An 18,437-nucleotide genomic window follows, 5' to 3' on the forward strand; every position below is an offset into this window, starting at 1 on the left:
GTTTAAAAATTAAAGTAGATTATTTTTATACTGTCAATAAGTGTATTAATAAGTAGACAAAACATTATTTACGTTGAACATTCCGTTTACTAAAAAATAAATCCTAAAACATGACAATTTTCACGACCTCGCAATGAACCAACCCCTTAAGGCATAATTTTTATTTTCATATCTGTAAAAAATAATTGCAGGCTAGGCCAAATGTAAAAAGTGTTACTTTTGTCCCCGCTCTCCCCTACCCCCATTTATTATCGCCACCCTTTTCGTCCAACAATGAACATCCCACGCACAGCGTCGTTTACCGTCGTGTCCGACACGTTCAGTAGTATGGCCATTCCGGTGCCCGCTCCATAACGGTTGTTCCCCGTAAATCGCGGCGAAATAATAAATTCCTGCCAGGACCCAGCGTTTCGCTTTGTAGCGAACGCGTTCGCCGGGGCTCCGTGTCGTCGATATCTCATCGCGGCCGTCGAACGTGGCCGACGAGCTCGGACAAATGAAAGAGGAGAGGGTGAAGAACGCGGGTACCTCGGCGGGGTGGAATTAATTATTGGCTCCCGGCCATTTAGACTCGAACACGACGCCGTGTATTTACATCGGTTTACGCGATACGAGCTCCCCCGCCCGCCGCGTCCGCGGCCCACCTGGGCCTGTAAATCGCGAGTACGTGAACACCGGAGCAGCGGGGTATATCGGCTTGACGCGGCGCGGCGCAAAGCGTATTTGCCGGGGCTCGGAGTTTCACTTGACGACGTTTGACTTGCTGCCAAACGTTGCCGAGGATCATTCTCGTCTGGGATTTCGTGCAAACACCGAGATGGGATCGATGCGCCACGCGTAAATTGCAACGATCCACCGAATCAAAAGCTGCTAACGTTTGCCCCCGATTCCCGCGGCACGGAACGGAATCGTATAATTCTCAACGAATTTTCGATTACTTTCGTGCCACTTCTTCGCCAACTATGGGACAGAAAAACCCCCTCGCGGAACACCGCCCCGAATTCCCGATTCCGTTCGTCCCCGCGAAAGAAATCGTTTCCTTCCTCCCCGCGTCTGGGTAACCAAAAAACTCCCCACCAACGATAAACGAGTCGTCTCCGTTCTTCCATTCCGGAGTCCGCGAAGATTAAGGGGTCAGAAACACGCGGTAACCTGTGCGCCCCGAAAAACGATGCCCCGCGATGACAGTAAGCCGCTCGGTTTTGAAACTCTGCCAGACGGGAGATCGTATCTGGCTAACTGCAATAACGCCGGAAAGGGGGGAACGATGATCGCGCAACGTCCCAAGAAAGGCTGATAAACTCCCGATCACCGAGTCTGCTGGCGAATTAATCTCGCCCCCGCCCCCGAACCGCCCCGTGGCGTTGTCTGGCGACGGATTCGCGAAGAAACTTGTGGGAAAGCTCGGTCAACATTCTGTTTGCTGGCGCGGGTCAACTTTACTTTGTCGCGCCTCGGTTCACCCGGAACTTCCGTCTTCTCTTGGTCCACACCGTGGAAAATCTCCCTGAGAAATCAGCCAACCGCTGTCCTCCAGCGACTCAAAGTTCTCAGCCCCTCTACACGCTCAAAGAAACACCCTTAAACCCTGACGCGAAACAGAGGTCCGCTTCTAATCGTTGATACCGCTCCTGCGTTTAAGGCTCCGCGAAAGGCTTCGGGTTAAGAAGTCCAAAGGAGAGCAGCAAAGTTAAACGTAAACTACTCGGCCCGTCCATCTTTTGTTCGAGGCTCCGCGTATCCCGCAAAGTGGCACGATAACCCCGGGGAAGACGTCCGCGTCGAAGTTTTCGGCGAAAGAGCCGCCCGAGTTTTCCAAGGGAAATTATCAGACCGAGTCGCCCCGCGGCCACGCAATACGAGCCCGCGCTCGTCGAATAAATTACGAGCGTGCAACCTACTTGCAAAATTTCGTGGCACCGCGCTTAATTAAGGCGCATCGTGCACGGCAACGCTCCGCTTCCAGCGAGCACGCTTGCTTGCAAATAGCCGTGCTGATCGTAAAAAAAACGCATTAGTGACGCGGCTCTGATCATCTCGGAGAAAACTTATTGAATGTACCAGCGTCGAACTGTGTCTGGAATTGCAAGACACTGGGAGGAAGATGTGGAGGCAGGGTAATTGCGGGAGAGATACCGCACTGGGAGAGACGCCGCACCTTCGGTATTGCAGGGTTATCGGTAATAAAATACAACACTGTCGATTTTATTTGCTTTAGGCTGTTCGTTTAGGTTAGATTAATAAGCCAGGACGTGTTTTCATTATTACTTTTAATGATTTTGTTATTTTTTTAGGTAAGCCTACCGCACTTTGCCTCAATAGTTATACGCAGAGTTTACTTTTGCTATCGTAGTAGTTAAAAATTCAGAGTTTTTCGTGATACAACTTTTGTAATACGTTAAAGGAACTCTGTGGAATATTTCTCGGCCACAATAGGTCATATTCGACACAGCACTTGGAAATACGAAAGTGCGGCGCACATTCGTCAAAAAGTTGGCCAAAATATGAAGGCATCTTCCGATTTGTACAAAAATTGGTATACAGGGGTTTTTGAGGTCGCTGATTCAGAATCTGAAGTCAAAATTGCAAAAAGAAAATACATGGTGGTTGAGTACCTGAAAAAAGTATCAAATTTAACAGACACCTAGTACTTTAGAGTTTCCATAGGCGATAAATGGCACATTTTTAGCTTAGAAAAATTGTTTTCATTAAACATTGACAATTAGAAAAAGTGGTATTTTGAAGTTGAAATACCAATTTTCGAAATTATTGTTAACATTTCCGGAGTAAAGATTTCCGGAGTAACATTTCCGTCTCTCTTAAAAAATGGATGTTTTTAGTTTCAATTTTTTAAGGGTGACAGATATTAAAATTTCGATTTCCTTCATTGCCAGTAGTAGGACAAGATGTTCAACTAATAATATGTATCCTTGGAACAAATTTTCATTGCAAAATTTAGAGACGGTGACAATTTTGCGTAGGGTACGGCAACTCTCCCACAATTACCTTACGTGTCCTTCAGTGGCGAATTGATTCTGTCCCGATTATGGAGCACTGATCTTTTATGATTTCGAGTCACGTCTGGGGAAAGAAAGAGGAAAGGCATAATACGGGCTCCAATTACCAATTTTTTCCCTTTCCTCGAATGGTAATTGGGTACTTCCGAGAAGCAATTTCTGATAAAGGCAACACGAACGATTCTCGTGCTCCCGTTTCGCCAATACTTGTTCCCCCTTAAAGGGGATTTCGGTGATCGACGAAGTCGACCCCGATGAATTCTTGTTTACGGGAAATCCGAATCGCGAGGAAGCCCCACAGGAGCTTCCTCCCGGCGTCGCGCTCCTCTAAAAATCCCACGAAAATGCATCCCCGAGAGGCGTCCACCGAGCGTTCCGCGTCTCGAGAATGCGGAAACGTTCGATCTCCTCCCGCAGATACCTAATCCTCGCGATTGAACGGCGACAATTGGTCCTTCCTCGAACCCACGCGGTGCTGCCAAAGAATCTGGAAAGCTCCCACGTCGTTTCATCGATGAGAGCATCATTAACGCCCGAAGGAATCGCAATCTCCGTCGAATGTCCGAGGAAGAATTTTACTTTTGAGGAATTTGCGCAAATAACTAAGAGAAGGCGGCGCGTAAAAATCTCCCGGGCGTCGTCACTATGCAAAGCGATGCACGAAATTTGCACAGAAATTCCCGTGATATAAAGAAAATTCTCTTGGGGAGAAGCACGGCGGCGTTCTCGCTTCGAACAATTCGCGACGGTCGTAAAAATTCTCGCGAACGCGTCCCTGCAGCGTCGTTAACGCGTGGAAAAAGGACATCCACGAAATTCGCCCGTGGAAGGAGTCGCTCCCCCGGGGCGTCGGGAAAAAACTTTCTATTCCGCGGACAATTTGGAACGAGGAGCTCGATGGGATAGGAGAATAAATTCCGGTGTCATTAGCGACGACGCGAAGAAAAAAAACGGCTCGAATTCGCCAAATTTCCGGTGGATCGTGGCGCGCCCCCTATCCGCTCGCAGCCGAAGGAGCGTCCTTTGAACGGGATTACAGGGGACGTCGGATCGCGGCGGCCGTGATCGCGAGAAATTGGATCCGGGAGGATCGATGATCCCACAAATGAGACGCCGCGTCGTTGCAAATTGCCCGCCATTAAATCTGCATCGCAAAGTTCGCGGATCGCGACTTATAAATGGACCGTTTAAGCGGTTCCCCGCGGGAAATGCCGGTCGTCGACCTGCAGCGTGAAAAATGCTGGTGCTTTCATCCGGCGGATCTTTGTATTCGTTGAGCGTTAAAGTTTAATCATCCGCGCGCTTTCAGAGGTGCATTTATGAGTAGGCGGAGGTTGATCTGAAAGCAGAAGTAACAGGGATTTAATGGGGAGGAAGGTCTGACTTAAATCAGACCGAACGCAGGTTTAGCAGGGATCAAGCTCAGCCATAAGTCAGGCCTGCCTTCGGTAGATTAAGCCCCGGTCGGGCGTTACTTGAACCTAACCCCGGCCTAGTTTAAATCAACCTTGAATCTGCAACGACTTAACTACGGTTGCCAGCTGGTAACGAAGTAGAATCCATGAGGCGAAGAAGTGAATTTTGTATCACAGGTGCGGTATTAAGAATATTATACGAAAAGGGAGGGAAGTGCGGGAATAAGCGTTCGATGGAGCGTTTCAGCGGGAGCTGGAGCTTTCAGCCCCGGCTTTAGGGCGGCGCATACGCGCGAAGATATAAATACCGCGCTTTATGTAGAAAATAACGCGTTGGTTTTTTCCATGGGAGCCGAGTTAAGCCCCGCCGCGTAAACCCGGGCACTTAAATAGTGCAATATTACAACCGGGGGAAATCGCGCGGAATTCACGTTTATTCGCGACTCCGTTCCCGCTCGATGGTCGATCGTGGAATTGTCGTTGGGCTATGGACAGACATCCGCGTCTGGGAAAAAGGTATTTCGAGGGACGCTTGCGCGCTGAATTTTCGCGCGAAACAAAAAGCTCCTTTTGTTTCGTTTAGACGAAAGTCGTTCGGATGGATCGTCGTCGTCGTTGGGACTGATCATCGCTCGAATTATGCGATCGCTGAGGAGGTTCGAGGGATGTATTCCTGACGGAATAGGAAATATGCGACGAATCGTGCGAGATGAAAGGAAAACGGATTTGTGTATGCAAAACAGTAAATCAGGAATGTGAATGCACGGCAGCGAGGGGGTGAGGGAGAGGGAGAGAGAGGGAAGAATGAAAGAGCTATGGTAAAGTGAATGCGAGGGGGGAAGAAAGAGGCATTCGAGCGAGTGATTAATGTCAGGAAAAAGTAAATGAAGAAATGCTGAGGAAGATGGGGAAAGATGAATAGTCCCTCCCAGAGAAAGAATTGGAAACATTGACAATCTACAAAAGCCGAAGGCATCGGGGATTTCGACTACTTTAGAAGACACTCGACACAGGATCATTCAGATCCTTCGATCCCGAACCGTACCTGGGATCCTTCGATTCTCATAAATCGCCATCAGTGCAGCCTTTTGAAATCCCATAAAAAACTTCAAAAAAGTAAAAAAATTACGCCAAGTACATGAAATCAAATAAATCACAAAATAATAGGAGATAATAATAATTATTATTATCTTCTATTTTTTTGTACATGATAATTATTATTATCTTCTATTCTTTTGTGATTTATTTGATTTCATGTAAATGGCGTGATTTTTTTACTTTTTTGAAGTTTTTTTATGGGGATCTCACTTTTTTTACAAAGATAATTTGTGTAGGGAATGACTTCAGATAATTTTTAATATTATACCTTACAAATTATCACGGAACAGAATTAAGGATAAATTCAGTCACAGCATCATTTTAAGCTTCGATTATCTATATATACATAAAATCCTCAGTTTAGTTACAAATAAAAAACAGTTTGATGATATTCAAACATGTCGCAATTCAAATTTCGGCAACTTATCTTGTGTTTGAGACTGCATTTTGGTTGCAATTCAATGGCACAACGATACATATTTGTAAAAACACGTTTATAACTTGGTTATAAGTTGACGGTAAGCTGTCAAAGTTTGAAGTAGATTGCATAGTGAAGATAGCGATTGACGATCGAATCATGTTTAGTTTCTTTTGGCTGAAGGTGTGCGTGTAACGCGTATACATATTATGTTGACGAAAGTTTTGACTGGAGAAGAAGAAGCAGAAGAATCAGGAGAAAAATCTTACCGTTTCCGACTGATCCATGAGACGATACTACGATATCTCTGTCATGGGTGGACCGATTTTATTGAAATTGGTCTTATTCGAAAGCTTATACGCGGTTTACATAAGAAAAATGCCTTTAAAGTTAGAAAATATTGCAGGCATGATGAGATATTAATGAAATAAGTTTCAGCTTAGGTTAGATTAGCCGGGCGACGAGTAAATGATAGCGGTAGCGACAGTCGACATATATATGGCGTCTCGACGCTGCCGCATCTCTAGATCATTAACCAGCACGTGCAATCGACTAGAAACAAGTGACCAGCACGAATCAGTAGGTCAGGGGGTCCTTTTTTCGACCGGAACGCACTAAAAACTGTGAACGACGTCCATGGAACCAAGATAGACGAAGAAGAAATAGAAGGAGGAAGGGAGATGAGATCGCTGTAGCATAAAGAAGCAAAGGGGGGTGAAAGAGTGGCAGAGAGAAAGGGGGACGCACCTGCTTCTCTCTCTCCCCCTCTGTGGACAGCGGGGAGTCGAAAGAGAGAGAGAGGAAGGGAGGCTTCCCCAGGGTGGTCGCGCAGGCGCGATACGGGGGTGGAAAAGCGGTGGCTCGCTGCTCGGAGCGCCCGGGACGCGTCGCGGCTGGCTCGCGCGGGTGCGACCGAGAGGATCGACGTGCGAAAGGAGAAGGATAAGGCCTAGGCGCGGGGGAGTGCTGCGAGCGGAGGGACAGGGGGCGAGAAACGAAGGGAGAAGAGTCGCGAGATAAAAGGAGAAGATCGAAAGCTCGTCGGAGAGGGAGAGAGCGGGCCGTGTTGCGAGAGTGGAAGAAAGAGAGTAGGGAGAGAGAGAGGGTGGCCGATAGAGCGTGCGCAGGCCGAGGAGGGAAGGAGAGAGGCCTGGAAAAGCCGGGAGTGTTCGTTCCTAACCCCCGTTCGGCCGTGTCCTCGTCGCCGTGTGCCGTGCCGTGCTGTGTCGTGTCGCTCGACTCCTTTTCCCCGTATTCCCCGTTTCCTGACGAGGGAAACCTGCCCCGGCCGCGGGTCTCGAAGCAGTCGGTCGCGTTCCACGCCCGATATACGATTTCGCCCGAGAAGACGCACCGAGAGGCCGAGCTAGGTCCGCTGGAAGGGGGTGAGGCCAGAGCGGCAGCGGAAAGGGGCGGTAGAGAGGGGGCCGCCAGAGGGTGGCGAAGGTGCTCCAGCACTCCGCAGCATCCGAGCCACGGGGAAGACGAGCGTCCAGGGGTGGTGACCTGCAACCGCGATCCAGCTCCGCGCCAGCTCCACGACCGCTAGACAGACGCACGCACACTCCGCTCTCCGGATACAGCTACCCCCTTGTCCGCGGCGGACCTACAGTGAATCCCGCGGCAGTTGCCGAAAGGTTGCCGTTCCAATCCAGCCTGCCTGCACCTGTCGATGCGCCTACGTACCAATCGGGGAACGATCGATCCTCCCGAACGGACTTCCGGGGATCGTCGTTCCGTCGTTTAATTAGAGGAGAGCGAGCGTGCACGGGGCCGCGTCCGATTGGCCAAGAAGCCGACTGCGTGCGTGCCGTTGGATCTGGAGCAGTGGTCCACAGGGTCCTCTGATCCCCCGTGACCTTGTGACACCGCGACAGAGAGAGGCTCGCGTACTAGCCGCCTGCCGCGCCGCCGGGGAAGGAGGGATGCGGAAGAGCAGGCTGAAGCGTTGAACAGGATACTACACACCCTCCGCGGAAGCAGTCAGGGTGCCCGTGCCCGCGTGTTCTCGTATCGCTGCTCCCGGCATCTCGGCTACGACCGGGTCGCTAGCGCGTGCACCGCGTCCTCCAGCTTCCACCGACAGCTTCGATACCGTTCGCAGTTCCGACACGAACTCAAGGAGACACGCGTGTCGCGAGTTTATCAAAGTTCCGCAAGAGGTTCTTCACGGGAACTCGACGCCGGTGAGAAGTGAAACCGAAGATGCTGTGTTTGTTGGTTCGTTGAAGGACGCGAACAGGAACTGAGTATCGAAGGGTGAAGAACACGGCTGTAATTTATGTTAAAATCTCCTTGAACCGAAGAGGAAGAGAATCCCAGCTCGGAAGAGTTCGAAGTGCCAAATACTAGTTACCTCGGCGAGATTGTCAAGGTAAACGTCGATTGGAAAGAAAGAGAGCAAGTCCTTTCAGTCTACCACCCTACATCGTGACTAACAAGTTGTAATTGGAAGAACAAGGATAGTAAAGTTTGAGTATTCGAAGGGAGGTGGAGGAACGTAGGAGGACCATAAACGTACCCAAACAAGGGAGCATCAGTGGGTCGTAGAAGACGCTAAGCTCCAGAAGGCGGCAGAAAGAGGGAGAGCCTAGGGTAACCCACCCTGCAGGAACCGAAGACGTGCTGCAACCATGAGTGAAGGCACGCCGAAATCTCAGGGCAAAAGTGTGCCTGATGGTTCACCAGCTCGTATGGAAACCGGTATGATTGCATTCGTTACCTTTTATCAGTCCTAAGTAGATTCAACATACATCTACTTAGTTTCGTCAATTACTCCTGTAAAATTATAAGGAAACTCGGACGTAGATTAGAAAACTTGACAGGGAATTTAAATACGTTAAGTTGCCTTAATGCCTGATCTTGAGGAATGCAAAGATAAGACGAACTATCCAAGCATTATCATTCTGTTATCAAACGTTGATAAGATACTTTTACGATTTTCCATCTCCCTAAGAATCTATCTCTCCGCAGAATTTTTCTCGCAATCTGATATCAATCTGAAACGTCCCTCCAAAACAGAAGCTTCCGTCTGAATTTTTCAATTGCTCCATTTCTCTTCCACCCTCCAGAGACCTCGGAAGCAATCTCCCTTCACTTATTCGCGAGAATCTCGCGGCCCGCGAATCCACCGCGCTGGATGCAATGTAGACCGTGTCGCCTTTGATCAGCAGAACGTGAAACATTGCCTCGAACGGTGGAGAGCGACAATCAAAGGGCAAAGTTCGCTGCGGCTGGCTCGAACTCGATTCCAATTCCAAGTCCCGGTTTCGACGTTTCGCCCTGGCGACGAGACGGCTCGAGGGTTCAGCTGAAATTGGGTCCCCGCGACAGCTTCTTTTCCTCTCCTCTCCTCGAATACATTAAACCCCCGTTCCACCGGCAGGCCGGGCAATTCTCCGCGCCTTCTCGGAGACGCGGCTCGCTTCGAGGCCGGGGAACTTCCCGAATAGGGGCGGTTTTACGTCCACGATAATGCGAGGGCCGTGGAATTGAAGCTCCCACGGCTGACGTCGCAAGATTCCGAGATTTACGAGCCTGTCAGCTTGTTGGGACGTCCCGGAAGTTGGAGATTGCACGCGGTAGAAGGCTGCCAGGGTGCTCTCTGGCCCGATTCAATGGGGTGTCGAGGGTTAATGCGTCTTTTGTGGCGCACTGGGTTAAGCAATTCCGTGCAAACTCGTTGGGAGCGTGACGTCAGATTCGCTTTGCGATTGTTGCACCTTTGTGGTAAGGAGATGAATGTCTTGTTTGGAAAAGCGTGCAGTTTAGCAAGTTTCTGGGTGGTGTGGAGCGAGGAAGGTACTATCGAGGCGTGAACGAAAGAGGTTCCTTTGTCTGAACACGAACGAGGAGATACCTCTGTACAATGTATCAGTAATCCACACACAATCCAAAGAAGCATTCTCCACTAATCTTGCGCCAAAGGTTCCACCTCCGCGGCAACACCTCTCTTGCATACCTAATGAGCACATTATCGAACTCGTCGTGGTAACGCGCCCAACCAAGATACGTACAACAGATTCTCGCTAACGTCGTAAAAGGGAACAACGATACCGTGTCCACGAGGAATTCTTAAAAATTACGGTGGAATGTAGGGCAGCTGCTTAATTTTCAGAAACTTCCCCAAGCACGCTGTTCTTCCCACGCGTATGCGCGATACATAATCTCGATATCTCGCAGACGATATCAAACGTACGTTATTGAGGCCACGTGGAAAACTCCGATTTTTCCTCCAACTTTCTGGCCCGCGTCACGGAGTTCGAAGTTCCTGGCGACACAGTGAAGAACGTCGCGCTGCAACTTCCCAGAAATTGGCTTTCCATCGTAGCTCGACGAAAGTGGGCCAACGATTTTGGTCCGAGGAATTGTGGCCAGTCCAACCGCCCCATATCCAGGAGAGTCAACGAACTTTTTATATCGGACGAAAATTAAATCCAAGAAACTATCCAATCAATGTTCGCCCAGATATCGAAAGCATTCGGTTAATATAGAGTGCCGCATTAACTCTTAGTATCTCTGTTTGAACGAACAAAACATCTAGCAGTTGCAAAGTAGTACTCCAGTATCGTACTTAAAAAGATCCTTTGTATGCAGCATCAAAAGTAGTACTCTCGCAAACAAAACAAAACTCGTCCTTAATGCGAGGAGCAGCGTAATGGCCTCTTCTCAGCGAACTACCGAAACTTCAACCATACTCCAACGAACTTCCAAACCAAACTCGATGCTACCAAACCCTATCCTGTCTCTCGAATCACCGCCCTAATCTCGACGGTCCCGGCATCCTTGAAAATTGGCCAATCTCGAGTTGCTACCCTATTTACCCTCTTCCTTACGTAGCACTTCGCAACAGCACCCCCTCTTCCCCCACTCCATCCTTCAAACATCTAGCAGAGTTCTAAAAATGCCCTTCCTGTACATTTACTTCGAAGACACCACCACCCGTCGAATTACACCGCATCCTTTTCTCGCCGCGCAAGGGTCGAAGATAAGGGTCAACGTGTCTTCTGCAGAAGCTGGGGAAGCAGCGTTCCTAACGATGTCCCTCGCGGTGGAGGGTGGAACTCCACCCAGCAGGAAAGTTTCCGCGAGTTCCTTTCGTATTCCCGTCGTCGTGTCCCCAAAAATATTTCGGGTCACTTGTTCCGTCGCCGTCGGAGCCCGGCGCACGCGATCCGCTCCATCTAAATTCACATTAACATATTACGTGTGCGGAAAGCGGGATGCGGCATATAAATACGTGCAGGAAAATATCCAGTTGTTTGCACGCGCACACCCGTAAATTCTGGCCCCGACTGTGTGAAACGTGAATGGCAACGTAATGGCCAAGGCGCGGCTAAAATACCACCGGCATCCCCGTGTTCTGTCACGGGGCTGAATTACATAATTCATCGTGCTCATCGGCGAACACGCTTTATTCCACATTTCACATTTATATCGAGCTCTTCCTTCGAATATTTCTTGCACTACAGCGTACGGCAGAATACGCTCGAGGAGAACGTTCAAGGGTGAACAAAGGAAATATGATTAAGTTACAAGGAGCCACACAGAGGTGCACACATTTGTCTTACGCTTACACGCGTTCACAGTTGTGCACGTGGAAACTGGGAATATCGAATGAATAGAACTGTAGTTTCGTCAGAATAATGCAAGAGATACTTCGAGTAACTTGTACGGCAAGTATTCATTAACTTACTCCAATGCGAGCCCCTACTTATGAAAGACTAGAAACGAACGCGTCTTTCCCCGAGCCATTGGTGTAGCTTTCCACGAGAGAAAGTTTCTTCGAGGAACGTGGCGGCGCGGAAAATTCGCGGCCAGCACTATTCGCGAAACAGTTTACGCCGGCGGATATTGCGAATGTGCGAGCGTAATCCGATAGAGTGCACGCGTCGATGGTTGCCCGAATTTCCAATTGGACGATGCGCCGCCGTGCAGCGCTAGGAAATCGGCGATTCGATGACGCGGCCGAAACTGCACCGTCCCTTGCCGCAAAACGGTCGCTGGTGTTTTTGCGGTGCGCGCGATTCGCGCCAGCTCCGTTACAGGTACTCGCCGGATTCGGCTTGATCAATCGTGCTGGGAATGGAAGAATTATAATAACGACACCAGGTTCACGGGTGTAAGCTCTACCGAGCACGCTGATGGAATTCCGAGGTAAAAGGTGGCGTTAAAAATATTCCGAATAGAAGAGGTCAGTCGAGGGATTTTGAAATTTTACGCTGAAAAATTCATGTTCCTCTGAATAATTCATAACAGCGTGGGGAGGAAAAAATGTGGTAAAATATTGACCATGCAGCTGCAATGTGAAGAGGAGAGGCTATTTAGAATGTAAGGGGCAGCGAGGCCAGAGACGCGAGGAGCGCAAGTGACAACGGATCGTCTCTAGTCAGACACACTTTACTGTGTCTGCCACGGCAGTCTGTGTCTCCTTGGAACTCCTGCGTTCCTTCAAGGCTAGTTAATCAGCAGCAGGAACACGTTACACAGATCGGTTCAAGTTCCAGGGATTTATTTTCCACATTTATCACAGTTTTAAAATAAGATTTATTCGTCCGCAAGCGTTTAAGAGTCATTTCCATACACAATCGGTCACCATAAACTAGGACATCGTGTAACTTCTTTAATATTCATCTTACCAAGAGAAATTCCTTCCTTTCGACGGGGAATATCAAGGAATTTAAATGAATTCTTCATCTGCTTCTTGTTCTTCTTGTTCTTCTTCATCTTCTTCTTCTTCTTCTTCTTCTCAGCCTAGAAATGCTTCATTTCGCAGTCAGGATCTCCTGATCCCCCGTTACACTGTACATTAAAGGAAAATGGTTGTTTCAGCTTAAAAGCTTTGTACCTCCGCCATTTCTCAAGCTTGCCGCGTCCCCGTAAATTTTCATTACCGTATGCAAAGCTCTGGCTCGTGAACTTTCAACTCGCGAGCTTCGAACGTTTCAACGATATCTCGTTGACGGTGGAACGGCGATAAAACTCGGAGGGGGTGAATTGGGTCGAGTGGCGAACACCTTCGCGGGAAACATTTCTTTTTTATTCATCCTCTGACGCGTGACAGTGTACACTGTTTCGAAAATCGGTGGAAATGTCGCGTTGCTGGCGCAGGCAGTAATCGTTTAACAGGATCCTCGCCGGAGCTGTATATTCAGTGGCGCCATTGTGGCCGACGAAGGGAATACAGGCCCGTGTTCATCGGCGCGAAACGGGACGGGACAGAAATTTCGTTGCCGCGAGGTAATTCTATGGAGAGAACAGAGCAAACGAAAGCTTCGGAAGCTTGTTGGTATTTCGCGGTGTTTCCGCGACAGAGAGCCTGCAGCCTCGGGGATCGCGGTGTCCGATACGGTGTGCGCAAGCCGTCTCGTTGCCCGATGAAATTTAAATAATCGCCAATTAGGAGCGAGCGGAGCGTGAATTTTCTCGAAGGCACGCTCGAACGCGCTGACGTCAAGGCTACTGGGAAATGCCAGCTTTGAAATTGAAGCTGTCGGCGAGCCGCTGTCTCTTCGACGAGCCTCCGCTCTTAACTATCCGTCGACGAAGGTGTAACGATGCCGAAGCGCACCACGCTCTCCCGACGGCGTTCGTAAATTGGAAGGTAGTTTCCCGTATTTTTACAATACAGATAGATAAGAAAAGAGAATTGGCAGGGGTAGCTGGAGGGCCGAATATAGAGAGCCGAAGCTCTTATCTCGGAGGAAATACCCCTTCGAAATTCAAATCCACCAGAAGATGGGATACATCCGAATGTATACCTCTGAATCTCCGAGAATCTTTGCATGCATGATATCGGGAACTCGCGAGATATGCTTGGGGAAAAAGGAGTGCAAAACCCGAAATGTCTGATCGAGCACTCCACTCGGTTTTACTTGACGAACAAACCCAGCTCGTAATGCTGTTCCCGCGTTGCACAACGAGCACGGATAGAACACCGAGCTACCTACGAGCCACATATTTTCCAAGCAGTCGCCGGGAGGTGGGGTAGTTTGCCCGCGGGGTGTACGCGGAAAACCCGTTGGAAAAATACGCAGCAGCCAGCGTCGTCGAATATTCATCCCCGATATGCAAATTCCGGCACGCCCGGACGGTTCCACCGCTTACGAGATCAACATATTTCGTTTGCCCTACAATCGGGAAGTGGAGCGCGCGCCGGTGCACTCGAATATCGGCGGCGTGTCCGCGGCGTCGAAATTTACGAGTGGAGACGTCGAAAGCGAGTAGATTCGCGGAGCCACTCGCGTAATTCACGTCCGATCTCGCGGGCCACGGTAAATCGTCGAAATTGCGGATGGAAAAACAGCCAGCCGGGAAGAGTTCACCCCCCTGGTGAATTTACGCGGCACGCGTCCCGAAACTTCGCCCGTCCGAACGATCCGTTTAACTGCGCGCATTACAGGCTAGAACGTTGCGGCTAGCTTCGCGCGTAAATGGAACCGTAAGCGCGACTATAAATACGAGAGGGGCCGTTAGTAAATCGTCGATTATACATATCCCCCTGAATGGCGGAAAAGTAGTTGTGCTGATTCCATTTGCAGCTCGCAAATAATGCCGGACCGGGCACGACGTGATGTTTGTACCAGCGGTTTTCGCTATTTTCGCGAGCTCGTTTCAGTCGCGGAATTATGGCTCGTTTTGCGCCGCAGGCTAGTCAATTTGCCCCTGTTCGCTCAGCTCTGTTTCACCAATATCGAGCGTGCGCTCCCCTTGTTTATTGTTTTGCTGAGGTAACGCGATTGTGTCTAGAGACCGAGTAGATAACTGAATAAAATACTGGAGAAAAAGTGCCAGCCAGCTCGGTCCTTTCCAGTCGTTGAGCATTCCAAATGGTCGCCTCGGGCGCCAAACTATTCAGGCACGCATGAGACAGAATAGTGGCGATGAAACGGTGCGTCGAAAGGGGAACGAGATTATTAAACCGCCAGGCGTTATCTAAAAGCTAACGGCTCGTGTTTGTTTGTTTGTTTTTTTTTTAATGAATAGATTCGCGTGGCAGCATTAAGTGGTCCTCGTCGAGGAACAACATCCCCTTTCTTTCACTGAATTCTTATCTGCTATTCGCGTAATTTATGAGCCGCGGAGGGGATGGACAGAGGGTTTAATTAATGGGCGGCTCTTAGCGGCAGAAGGGAAAAGAACGCTAGGGCGGCTTCGGGAAGGGAGGAGAATGCCAGCGAATAAAATAGACAGAGTCTCCTCGAGCAAGGGTCGCAGGATATTTTGCACTATTACGGTTGCGCAATAAACGGCGGCATTGTGCGTTCCTTTAGTGGTGGAAACAGCGATCTAGGTGACAGGAGATGCCTCTCAACCGTGAAAATTCCGATTCCAATGGAAATTTATGAAGCGTGCACGAAACGATCTTCTTCACTCGGGAAACTTTACACTGAACGGGTGAAGCCACCGTTCAACGGTGGAACAAGGGAACGCCATCATTTTCTCAGACTTATTAGATCACCGGGAGGCAAGTTTAATAAGATTTAGGGAACAAGCGAGTCTACGGTCTTTGAAGAATGGTTTCATCCTTACGGATTAACTTTCTATATCAAAGGACACTTCCGCGCTCCCTCCAACAGCTTACACATCTTTCTGTACTCTTTGTTAGACATATTTCCAATCTTAGGAACATTGTCCTTCGCGAAGACTCATTAAATCGTCAGGATAATTCTTCGATAATTACAGTTGCTTGATTCCCTTTACCATCTTCCCGCTGCATACAAATTTACTCAGCGGACGAACGTCGACGCTATCTGACATGGATAATGTATTCTCTGTGACACGAAACGAGGGCGATTCGTTGCCGGATAGAACCCCAAATCCGTCGTACCCGATCTATGCTTGAATTGAATGGCAATCGAGGCGAAACCCGAAATTAAGGATGGAATCAACGCTGAGCTATTTCGTCGTCGTTTCGACGGGCTAACTGAATTAAACACAGCAGGGAACGGGGCACTGTGGCTCGGATCGTTTGTATCGAAAGTCGTGGAAGCATTCATTTCTGCGATGTACCCCCCAAGGCGGCCAGACATTGCTAAGGGTGGATTTCGGTATTTTGTTTCTGCCCCGATATTTATTAGCCACCCTGGGAGGATGCAATAAAACGGACTCGTTTGGGGCTGCTGCGGAGACCCAGCACTTTGTTGATCCAATCGAATTTGCCGCCGCTCGAGTGGCTGATCGATTCCCGTTAAAAGGATATCGCGGACCTTGCAGAATTCTCAAGCAAGGACGAGCCCCGCTCGAATACCTCGAGGCGATTCGGCCCCTCCATCCGACTACACAACAAATACATCGTTACTTGCAACATCCTTGCTCCTCTTTATTATCTCCGAAATCGAGTTACTTCATTCGGTAGTTGATAACATTTACCCTCGCCTGAACAAAGATCTTCCCGCAAATATTTCGTTACTATCGTCCCCGGTACTGCCCGCGGTAGTTCTCGTTAATCTTAACAGTAATTTCACTCGTTTGTAGATCGGAAAGTAAATTAAGACGTTACCCTCAATTCCCCCGGAGATGTTGAGTGCTCTCAGAGAATTGTTAAAAAATAGCTGCAAGTGGCAGGTGGATAGAAAGTGTCCGCGTATTTGAACTGAAGGCATGTTTACGTCTGAAAGTACGAAAGCAAAATGAAGCGCGGAATGTTTAAAGGGAGACTGTAATGGAAATAGTTCCTCCGCGAGGCCGGCTCCTTTGAGCGAGTGGACGTGGCGCAGCACTTTGTTGATTCATCCAAATCTCCTTTCGGTCGAGTGGCAGGTCGATTCGCGGCAAAAACGTGCGCCAGGCCTCGCGCGTTTAAACGAGATTAGGACAAGGGCAAGCGGAGGGTTAAGTAGTTTCCATTGTAAGGATACTCCACGAAGTGACGACGTTTCTTGCTATCTCGAGCTTGCCACGCCTCTGCACCCAGCTAAACGTTACACGGTCAGACAAAGTCGCGTTCTCCTTAAATCATCGGCATCTTCACACAATAGGTACCATTTCCCCTTAAACTATACCTTGCTCCCTTCTGAACCATTAATATACCTCACCACCAAATTTCTAACTGTGCTTATCATCTGGGAGCCTCTGAAGTGTCTCATAAATAAGTACTCCTAACGTACTTAGTTTCTCTTAAGCCTCTTAAAAATTCGTATAAAAAAACCCTCAAGTGTTTGCTATCCTTCATTATTCTTCACTGGAGGAATCAGAAATCTCCAAAATTCTGTCCAAAATATTCTCCAAAATCATCTGACTAAAATTTTCCGATTTTCATCCCACTTTCAACATATGCTTTCCCATGTCCCTAATAATTTCGACAACACTCCCTTCGCCCACCGAAATAGGACACCCCTGTACCGTAGAAAAGCTAATCGGTAGCGATGGGATAAAGTGTATTGGAAGTAGGCTCGAATCTGACTGGATACTTTCGAACAGTTCACGAGTAACTTCGAAAAAGAAAGATAATACTTTCAAGTACAATCGAACCCTGGTCAAGTAGATTCGAACCTTTTATGAGTACTTTAACCAGGAGTTTCCTATTCTGTGCACTTATGTGATTTGTGTTTCGTCTTTCAGTGTTCGAATACTACTTTCACCAGATTGAATTCTTTCAAATGTCGAAGTACATACAAGGACATTCTCGAACTCTTCAGGTACTCTTTCTGAGGTTCGAAACCAGCTTGTATAACCCAAGTACTTCGGATGTACATAGAATGAAACGTCACCTCTTATGAGTAGTATTCGAATCCCACGCAGTGAAACTTTTCCACTGGAATTGACTCGGATTCGTGAGTACGTATTGGACTTGATCCCGTTTCTACTAATCGGCCGAAATCGCGACAATTTGGAGTCGCGTGCATTCGACGGAACGTATCGAAACGTTGTTCTCGATTGTTGGGCAACTGCAAAGGGCTCGCAGGCTCTGATGGCGTTCGATTTCGGGTTATCGGCGCCGACGTGCAGGGGACGGTGTAAATCAGTCGGCTGCCAATAATCGCCACCTGACTCCCGTCGTAATAAAGTCGAATGCCGAATAATATCGTCGCGACGCCGCTTCAGTCCCGCCGCGATTTATCGTCGTTCCAGCGAGCGGTGAAATTGGGACACCGACCAACCGGGACACGCCCGGCATTGTTACCATTGCTTTTAAGCTCCTCCGCGTTTCTGAAGCGCGCGCGCGTCAACACACACACACAAACACACACACGCGCACGTGGACAATTACATCCACAAACCAGCGTACACCCGTGTGGATCTGCTTTTCACCGACGTACGCCAGATATTTTTATGGATCGCGTCGTAATTCTTACTCCCCGTTTGCGCGTTTGGCGGGAAAACTTTGAAAATATCGCGGGATATTACAAACATCAACGCCAAAGCGACTACTTGCACTGCTCGCTTCCTCTATTTACCGCGCAACCCAATTTTGCTAAGGGAAACCTCAATAAATCCCGTCGCTCCGTCGATCAAAGAAGAAAATGTGTAAAGAATCGTCGTTCATTA

The 18,437-nt window shown here is 48.8% G+C and overlaps 1 protein-coding gene across 7 annotated transcripts in view; it reads left to right on the plus strand.

Moving 5' to 3' along the window:
• Positions 1–18,437, plus strand: part of Kcc (solute carrier family 12 member kcc) — a 104,233-nt gene that overhangs the window by 67,776 nt on the left and 18,020 nt on the right. The window contains exon 1 of one of the 7 annotated variants that reach the window (XM_076811425.1): positions 7,074–8,651. The exons of the other annotated variants lie outside the window; for them this stretch is intronic. Coding sequence (XP_076667540.1) covers positions 8,582–8,651 — 70 coding nt within the window. The 5' untranslated portion in view covers positions 7,074–8,581. Of the gene's footprint in view, positions 1–7,073; positions 8,652–18,437 lie in introns of those variants that run through there. 7 annotated transcript variants of the gene reach the window in all.

The sequence above is a fragment of the Andrena cerasifolii genome, chromosome 4 (genome assembly GCF_050908995.1).
Source record: "Andrena cerasifolii isolate SP2316 chromosome 4, iyAndCera1_principal, whole genome shotgun sequence".
NCBI classification, from domain to species: domain Eukaryota; kingdom Metazoa; phylum Arthropoda; class Insecta; order Hymenoptera; family Andrenidae; genus Andrena; species Andrena cerasifolii.